This window comes from Bactrocera oleae, chromosome 6 (assembly GCF_042242935.1).
Source record: "Bactrocera oleae isolate idBacOlea1 chromosome 6, idBacOlea1, whole genome shotgun sequence".
NCBI lineage: Eukaryota > Metazoa > Arthropoda > Insecta > Diptera > Tephritidae > Bactrocera > Bactrocera oleae.
The window spans coordinates 70,633,843-70,642,738 of record NC_091540.1 but is presented as its reverse complement, the minus strand read 5'-3'; the positions used below and the strand labels follow the sequence as shown (position 1 = coordinate 70,642,738).

The following is an 8,896-nucleotide window of genomic DNA, read 5'->3' as shown; positions in this document are numbered from 1 at the left end:
CATTTGAAATTTTCAACCACAATAGAGTTCTTAATTAAATGACACTAGCGTGAAGTTATTCTGCTCCTCAACGCCCAGAGGCGCACTCATCAACCTAACCGAACGCCATGGCGAACATAATCGACAGCATATACGGGTATCTAACAGCGCCTGGTGATCTATCCAGTAAGTAGTTACTCATGCGAGAACACATGTCCATATACATTACATAAGAAAAGAGATAATATTTTGAAATTCTCTGCAGCAGGCAACCGCTTCCTGCCCTTCCATGGCGCCTTGCTGCCATATCTGCTAACCACCATTTTCTATATGTTATTCGTATTTAAAATCGGACCGTTCTTTATGAAAAATCGTCAGCCGTATAACCTGACTTCCGTGCTACGATACTACAATATTGGTCAAATCATTTACAATGCCGTGGTTTCATGCATGGTGGGTGAAATTCCACATTTATTCTAAACAATTACATACAATATTTGTGTACTTTGTATTTTAGGCCTTCTACTTGTATGTAATAAAGAGTCCGCTGGCCCTCACTTGCATCACCATATTGCCCAAGGATCATCCACTAAAGAATATTGAAGGACTCGTTAGCGCCTTGTATGTGATCAATAAATTCATCGATTACTTTGACACAATATTCTTTGTGCTCCGCAAGAGCTACAAGCAAATCACATTTCTGCACGTTTATCATCATATCATGATATCATCCCTGGGTTTGCTCTACCTTAGGTATTTGGGTGGAGGTGGGCACGCAGCCACGGTTGGTATTTTGAATTCCTTTGTGCACGTGGTAATGTACGCATATTATCTGGCGAGTGCGACACATCCGGAAATGAAGAACTCACTGTGGTGGAAGATATATGTGACCAAACTGCAGCTCATCCAATTCGTGGTGTTATTCGTTCACCAAATGTGGCCCTTGGTGGTGCAAACGGATTGCGAGTATCCAAAGCTTCTTTTGGTGTGTTCATGTTTACAAGCTCTATTCATGATTTACCTTTTTAGTAGCTTTTATGTTAGAACGTACATCAGAAGCCCGAAAAAGGAAACGGGTGTAGTGGAAGAAGCTAAAAAACGATAAATTTAAGAGATTTTTTAATTAATAGTAAAAATGATATTAGCATGATAGCTGATATTTAGCAAACTACTCCTTAAAGTCTTTAAATTTAGGGAATAAGATGAAAACAAATTGTGTGCTACGTTTATAATACCTTTCGATATAAATTATTATTAAGGGATCTAAAACTCTTCTGGGTGGAATAGAATCAAAATAAAATATTAAAAACTACCTATCTGGCTATAAAAATGGAATAATAAATACTTACATCTTTCTGAGTTTACAACTAGGCCCTGAGACTATGAGTATACTTATTCTATTTGAATGACGGTTTGTCTTAGAGGGTTGTTGGGGTATAAAAAGAGAAGCGAACTATATATTTTTCAGTAAGATAACTGGGCATATATTCTCTTTGTTATTTGACGATTACTTTGTGGAATTTTCAATAAGGACAAATGTAAACGGATGCTCTAAGCAGTTATTTTATTGCTATGAGTAATTGAAACCATATTTCAACTATATTGGTTTTGTGTACGGACAGAAACGCCATCACTTTCTCATCAATATACACACATCGAAGAAGAATTAATTAGTTTAAGAGAATTTTGCAGGCTGGAATTGCGAAGATTCTGCGCCAAAAACGAACAAATGAACTATTTGTCTAATGGCTTTAGTGGTAGCCAAACTTCCAGAAAATCTGAGTATTTTACGAGTTTTACTTTTACTTGTGCAGAATTAATATAATTTTCAAAAAAAAATATTTTACATACATATGAGTAAGTATATACATATGTAAGTATGTTAGTGCGAATATTGTTATCAGTTATAATTTTATTAAAAGCGAATACAAAAAAAAATTCAATTCAAATGTTCATGTGAACAAAATTGTGTAATGAAATACTTTAATGCAATTGCCACCGAAACCAAAAACAAATAGACAAAAATTAAGTATTCCTCTGGCACTTTGAACTTAATTAAAATCAGTGAATTAAAATTATGTACAATTTAGTGCGACACAAATCGCGCACTTCTAATGTCGAAAAGAAACTGAAGCGCAACAGTATGCCAAAGTGAGTGAACGAGCTTCGTAGTCGGCGAAGATCAACATGATGGATTTTCTGGAAAGTGTCTATGTCCTGGTAACAAGTCCTAGCCCCAATAAGGAAGGTGAGAATGTGAATGTGTTGAATAAAATTGTAGACTACCGAGTGGAAGTGCTTGATGATTTCATACTTATTAATTTTTCATAATTTATCAATAGGCTACAAATATCTACCCTACCATGGCGCCCTTCTGCCAGTTATCCTCGTCGAGATCGCATACGTTTCATTTGTTTTCAGAATAGGACCATGGTTTATGAAAAATCGAGAACCCTACAAGTTGACGAGCGTGTTGCGTTACTACAACATAATGCAGATACTTTTCAATGCTTTCATGGCGGTTTGTGTAAGTCTATGAGTAACATTAATTGGACCGAAAAGGTTTGAACTTCAACTGACGACACATCTACGGTTTGACTATTTCAGGGCAGCTACTTGTACTTCTACAAGAAAATCATGCCCTTTGGTTGCATAACCGCGTTATCTTCGGAGCATCCGCTCAAGTCGATAGAAATGCTGGCCAGTTTTGCTTATTTAATCAACAAGTTCCTCGATCTTTTTGATACAATATTCTTTGTGCTGCGAAAAAGCTATAAGCAAGTGACCTTTCTCCATGTCTATCATCACATCTTGATGACCAGCATATCATTTATTTATATACAAATTATGGGCAGTGGTGGACATGCTGCCATCACCGGCATCATGAACTCCATTGTGCATGTGATAATGTACGGTTACTACTTTGTGAGTGCCTCCAGTCCCAATGTGAAAAACTCGCTGTGGTGGAAAAAGTATATTACGCAAATACAAATTGTACAGTTTGTTTTGGCATTAATTCACAATTTGTGGCCACTAATTGTCGATACGAACTGTGCTGTGCCGAAAATATTCTGTGTGTTCTCTGTGATACAAGCCGTAATGATGATTTACCTCTTCGGTAGTTTCTATAAGAAAAGTTATTTGGATGCGAAGAAGAAAGTTCAGAAGAGTAAGTAATCTAGAAGGATACTATTATCTACATATATATGTGTACTCGTTACTTGAGTGCAGTCGATTCCTTGTATTTGTACTTATCATTTCGTAAATTATGTATAAATATATTTATACTCAATTATGAGTGAGCAATTTTGTAAAATACATTTACGATTCAAATATTACAAAGAAAAGATGTGTGAGTTTTTATTTTTCTCGAAAAATGTCCATATATTTACACTGCAATATCACCATTGATTTGATTTCGTTTAAAGTGATTCCCTTAAAAATATCATATGGGAAACGGTAGTTTTGTTTTATGAGGTTTCTTACCCGATTTTGTATGATTTTGCCACGCTAATTCCAAAATTCTAGTCAGTTTTTCTCTAGCAGCTCTAGTTTTCGAAATATGAACATATTACATTTTTAGTTAAAAATACTATAATTTTAGAATTAAAAAAATATATTGCTATTAACATGAAAAAAACTTTCTTTTATGTGCTTTTCTTGCATGAGTAGAAACATCAATCTTGTTTTGAATGCTCTAGCAGTAATCAACCATCATATTTGTGTTCCAACGACCCTGCTATCGTTCTTCCATAGTGTAAATATCCTAATGAAAGCGTTCTCCTTGTTATTCGCTTAAGTCGCCTAAATTTTCTGGGAAGCGATCTAAATCGTCCGTCCTCCCTCCCCCTAATAGGTTTTATGTAAATATATCCTAAACCACTAGAGCTGTAATAACCAAATTCGCTTAGGACAAATCCTTTATGAGCCCTACCTACAGTGCGAAAACGGAATATAACCCCGCTATCTCCCCATATAACGATTTTATTAAAAACTACTGAAACCGCCTACTTACCTCCCATATAACACAATTTTAAATTCCATCTGATTTTTATATTTTCCAGGATACAAATCAAGAACCAATCAATAAATCCCGAGAAAACTTTTCACAAATAGTGCCCTCAGGATATTTCATTTTACGCCCAAAAATTGTCGAAATGGGACCATAACTTTTAAAGAACCCAGACGCCAAATATATGGACCCCAGTGCATATGGCTGCCTTTTTGCCGAACATATCGGTCAACCTGTGAAACATATTACTTAAATTCGGAGAAAATGTAAAAGTAATTGCAGTTGACTTTATACCACATAGGTATATCGGCCAAAGTGTTAGTTATTTTAATGAAATTGAGAAAACGTGGTTTACTAACCACTGTGCCTAAAAGGGATAAAAAAAGGGGCGAAAACAGGATTTTGAAACATTGGCTGACTATATACGCCTATATTTATATACCATGCAAGTTGCATGAGTATAAAATATTCGGTTACACCCGAACTTAGCACTTACATACTTGTTAATTTTAATATTTATCTGGGGGCGGTGCTTTGCCCTTTAAGCCCTGTAACTTATTATTTTAATCGAATGAAATTCAAAACTATTTGATTTACCGGATATTAGAAAGTTGCAGTTGATTATGTCAGAGTTCCACCAAATTGTATAAAGTTTGACAAGTAAAATTTGACAGTTCGCTTTAGCATTAACTGAACGGAAAGGGTTCCAGTGTTGCAAAACCATGATTTCGAATCAAATTCGAATTTTACAGGGTGTCACATTTACATAGGGCCACTTTTATTTTTTAGATGGTAAAAATCGCCATACAAATGTTCGCGTCGTAAACCAGCAGCTGCCAAACACACACTAATTGACATTTAGAGATCCAACTTTACTCAAAGTTCATTAAGCATTGCAGCAATCGAAACAAAAACTTCATCGACTTAGTTTCTGCGCGCAGTCGGTTCAAATTTGACCAAACCCAAAACTCTTCGTTTCGAAAATGTTTCATAATTCCAAAAATTGCGGGCTTTCAGTATTTTTTTAAATAAAGCTGACTTAAGCGTACGTCGAGTACATAAAGTAAAGCTTCTCAGTTATCGATTAAATGTTCTTACGATATTCAGTTTAAATACTTACAAAATCTGACTAAGTACTCACGAATACAACTTCAGCCATCGCCTGCCTCAGAAATAGCACATTTAATTATATGCCCCTCCAACTTTAAATAGACCGACTACAGCCGGTAAGTACAAACATGCATATCGCATATGTTTAAACTAGTTGTTATGTATATAAGTTCAGTCAAGAGCTGAACCCAAGAGGTGTCTGATTTAAATTTTCTTTTTGTGGTTTTCCTTATGCAACTCCCAGCAAATATACCACACATTTGTGGGGTAAAGTCTCATCTGTTACATAAATTACAGAATTATGTAATAAGGCGGTTCATTTTGCTTATAATATTGGGGGTTTCAAAACATTGAGTACTGGGAATTTTAGTATTCGTAGTACATGTACATGGTTGGCGAGGTTCAGGTTTAATGAACGAAACTAGAGCAGAAGGTAAAGATTAAAAAAAAGACATTCCTATGAATTCCTGTATATTTATTGGTAAATTTAGCCTCATGAGAGTTTAATAATTATCTGACAAGGGCTGGATATTATGATTTAAAAATTGTCAATGTTTCACATAATAATGTTTCAGCAGAAAGCTTTCAGTCTCGTTTCCAGGTAAACTACGTTGTAGTCTCTTTTAAACCTCTAAATTAAAAACTTTGTAACGGTTTTATTTTGTCATAGCAGTGGAAGTTCGCTTGTGATTTTAGTAAACATAATAAAATAAAATAAAAAAGTTATATAATTAGACGAGAAATAAATCGATTACCATCGTACATTTATTTAAAACAGTCTTGTTAGCAATTCGAAGTCATTTATTATATGTTGAATTAAACAAAAAATAATAACACAAGAAAACACGTTACCTACGGCTGGACCGAAGCTGTAATACCCTTCACAAGTGCATTTTTTAAAGCATAAAAGGGTATAAAAAGACCTGATCTTGATTTTGATATCAGTTTATATGACAGCAATATGCTATAGTGATCCGATCTGAACAATTTCTTTGAAGATTGCATTAGGCTATAATCCATGTCAAATTTCATGAAGATACCTAGTCAAATTAAAAAGTTTTCTATACATGCACTTGATTCAGATCGTTCAGTTTATGGCAGGCAGCTATACGCTATAGTGATCCAATATCGGCGGTTCCTATAAATGAGCAGCTTCTTCATGAGAAAAGAAATACAAATGTGAGGATTAAAAAAGTTCGAGCTCAAATTGCGATGACAGCGGAACTTTTGCTGATGACAAATGCTCGCAGTTAGCTTAAACTTGAGACTGCGGCACAGTCCCCGAGTTGAATAAACCTTTTCATAAACGAGTATGCATTCGTTACGAATTTACCGACAACAACGTCATGAAGATCGTATCAGAATTGTAAAGGCGCTCGTGAACTGAAGAGTATTTTAGTGAGGTTTTAGAGTACGATCGCATAGGCGTTGGTGTATACTACTTGTATTCCAAATTCTATGCGGGGTGTGTCAATATTACCAAACCTACGTGTAAATACGCTCTTTGACTGGTCATAATTTAAGGAAGTATTAAGAAGGACTCAAGTTAAATTTATGTATACCTAAGGATACTTGTAAAAGGTATAAGATTTTCAGATCTTGAATCTATAGACTTGTATGCATACCGTATACGTAAGCAATCACGCACTCGCTCTAGCCAATGATAATGATATTTTAATTAATGATAATACTTTGTAAAGAAAATGTGAAGCTTGCTTTCGATTCATTTTAAAACAAAGGAAGCAATATGCTAACGGTTTTATTCACAACCAGCGCTCGAGCGGGAACGTTGTGTACAACGCGAATTTGTTTAAAACAAAACGATGTTGGGCACACTTTACGATTTTCTCACAAAGCCCACTGAAGTGAAGGAGGGTTAGTATAACTGTACTATAACTCTAACAAGTTTTAATAAACATATTAAAAAGTCCTGTTTTCCATTTTTTATTTGAAAAAAAAAAAATCGCAGCTTATGACTACCTGCCATTTCATGGTGCCATTTTGCCGATTATAATTGTGAATGTCTTCTTTGTCGTGTTCGCCTTCCGACTTGGACCATGGCTGATGCGAAACCGCGAGCCTTTCAATCTCAAGCGCGTTCTTATAGCATATAATGTATGTCAAATTATATATAACGGAATAATGACGATTCTGGTGAGTATCAAACACAGCCCATATAATCCTCTTTAAATAATTGGATAATCGTCCAAATCTCTCTACGTTTTTTTGGTCAAACAGGGTGTAATCTTACTATCGGAGTATATTGCAGACTTTGGTGGAATATCCTGCATCCGGCATTGGGGTATCGATCACCCGATGAAAAAATTTGAAATATTTTGCGGACTATTATACCTCAGCAACAAGTTTATCGATTATTTGGAAACGTTGTTTTTCATACTGCGGAAAAGCTATAAACAAGTAACGGTCCTGCACGTCTACCACCACATAATGATGACGACCTTCATATACCTCCACACAGTTTCGCAAGGTCTCGGCGGCCATGGAAGCACAATTGCCATACTCAACGCATTCGTCCACGTCGTAATGTATGTTTATTATCTGCTGAGCTCCATCGATCCGGAACGCAAGAAATCGTTGTGGTGGAAAAAGTATATCACACAAATGCAGCTGGCACAATTCGTAGTTGACTTCATCCATCAAAGTTGGCCACTAGTGGTAATGCGTGACTGTCCCGTTTCTAAGATTTGGCAAATCATAGCGGTGACACAGGCAGTGGTTATGATGTGGATGTTTGGCAACTTTTACTATAAGACCTACATTAGAAAGCCGAAGGACAAGAAGGAGACTGGAAAGCAATCATGAATGCGTTGTCCCAACTGGGTCAAACTCAGATGTTGGTTTACCGACACTACAATGCCTTGTAATTATTGGATTTTTTGTGATATTGCAATTAATTATATTTTTAAAAGAAATTATTAAAATTTTATAGAGAAGATTAAGGTGTTCCAAATCCTTGCCACATACTTAAATGTCAGTATCTAGCTCTGTACAAAATCTCTCGAAGTCAGCTGGACGTTGTTCGCTTCTACGTCGGTACTAGGATATTGTCTTCTACGGTCTAGTTCACTTGATTCGCGGAAATAATTTTTATGAAAGAAAAACTTGATTACAACAACTCTATTACTATAAAGTTGTACACATATCGAAATATTATTTTAGTTAACGGTATTTCGTAAAAAGCACAGTTATTGTAATCAGCAATTTTTATCATAAGAAAACCGGTCTGTTTGTATAGAGCAAGAAGCCTGTGCTAAACCATTTAGTTTCGCTATTACATATTTGTTTATATGTATGTGTGTGTGTATATTCATCTACACATTTCAAATAAGTTACGTGTGTATATGCATAAATATATATATATATATTTATCTAAATTAATGCGCGCTAGCAGCGACGTGGCAAACTAAAATTAGCATTTAATATCATTTAAATAAAACAACAACGACACCAAAAGCCGATACTCAACAAATAGAAAAAGATTTGCACACAAAAAGCGCACAGGCGAAACCCCAATATGTAGGTGCTAAAATTTTATAGATTTGCTGAAAATGCAAAACCACGATTCGGACATAAACAATAAACCCACTCGCGTACACACACGCCACAACCAAACGCTAGACGTCAGACAAATGGGAAGAACACTTTTGGAGGTGTTAATGACGTCAGTGAAGAAAATTTCTGCTCAATGAAAATGCTGCAAAGCTGAAGCCATTACACAACATGGATACGCAAATAACTTAAGTGATCACAGACTAAATTTAAGATCATTAATGA

General features: G+C 35.5%; 3 protein-coding genes across 4 annotated transcripts; all 3 read left to right on the top strand.

The window, feature by feature from the left end:
• LOC106618537 (very long chain fatty acid elongase F) lies at positions 1 to 1,291 on the top strand. 2 transcript variants are annotated; one of them, XM_014236326.3, is made up of 3 exons: positions 1 to 165; positions 245 to 432; positions 497 to 1,291. In XM_014236326.3, exons 1-3 carry the CDS (start codon positions 108 to 110, stop codon positions 1,082 to 1,084), a joined length of 834 nt encoding a protein of 277 aa, XP_014091801.3. In that variant the 5' UTR covers positions 1 to 107; the 3' UTR covers positions 1,085 to 1,291. The 2 variants fall into 2 exon arrangements, with proteins under 2 accessions (XP_014091801.3, XP_069967003.1); XM_070110902.1 differs by having other exon boundaries at positions 22 to 165; positions 248 to 432.
• Positions 1,292 to 2,071: 780 nt separating this feature from the next.
• Positions 2,072 to 3,326, top strand: LOC106618535 (very long chain fatty acid elongase F). Its single transcript, XM_014236324.3, has 3 exons — positions 2,072 to 2,227; positions 2,322 to 2,506; positions 2,587 to 3,326. The coding sequence occupies exons 1-3, from the start codon at positions 2,167 to 2,169 to the stop codon at positions 3,154 to 3,156; spliced, it is 816 nt and encodes a 271-aa protein (XP_014091799.1). The 5' UTR covers positions 2,072 to 2,166; the 3' UTR covers positions 3,157 to 3,326.
• A 3,520-nt stretch (positions 3,327 to 6,846) lies between these two features.
• LOC106618532 (very long chain fatty acid elongase F) lies at positions 6,847 to 8,055 on the top strand. Its single transcript, XM_014236318.3, has 3 exons — positions 6,847 to 6,976; positions 7,071 to 7,255; positions 7,340 to 8,055. Exons 1-3 carry the CDS (start codon positions 6,925 to 6,927, stop codon positions 7,922 to 7,924), a joined length of 822 nt encoding a protein of 273 aa, XP_014091793.2. The 5' UTR covers positions 6,847 to 6,924; the 3' UTR covers positions 7,925 to 8,055.
• The last annotated feature ends 841 nt before the right edge of the window (positions 8,056 to 8,896 follow it).

Bases quoted from the DNA above. Each gene is read 5' to 3' on its own strand.
- LOC106618537 (XM_014236326.3), top strand. From the start codon at position 108: ATGGCGAACATAATCGACAGCATATACGGGTATCTAACAGCGCCTGGT. The intron at 166-244 runs GTAAGTAGTTAC...AATTCTCTGCAG, and splicing joins AGCGCCTGGTGATCTATCCA to CAGGCAACCGCTTCCTGCCC. The intron at 433-496 runs GTGGGTGAAATT...TTTGTATTTTAG, and splicing joins ATGCCGTGGTTTCATGCATG to GCCTTCTACTTGTATGTAAT.
- LOC106618535 (XM_014236324.3), top strand. From the start codon at position 2,167: ATGATGGATTTTCTGGAAAGTGTCTATGTCCTGGTAACAAGTCCTAGC. The intron at 2,228-2,321 runs GTGAGAATGTGA...ATTTATCAATAG, and splicing joins TCCTAGCCCCAATAAGGAAG to GCTACAAATATCTACCCTAC. The intron at 2,507-2,586 runs GTAAGTCTATGA...TGACTATTTCAG, and splicing joins ATGCTTTCATGGCGGTTTGT to GGCAGCTACTTGTACTTCTA.
- LOC106618532 (XM_014236318.3), top strand. From the start codon at position 6,925: ATGTTGGGCACACTTTACGATTTTCTCACAAAGCCCACTGAAGTGAAG. The intron at 6,977-7,070 runs GTTAGTATAACT...AAAAAATCGCAG, and splicing joins GCCCACTGAAGTGAAGGAGG to CTTATGACTACCTGCCATTT. The intron at 7,256-7,339 runs GTGAGTATCAAA...TTGGTCAAACAG, and splicing joins ACGGAATAATGACGATTCTG to GGTGTAATCTTACTATCGGA.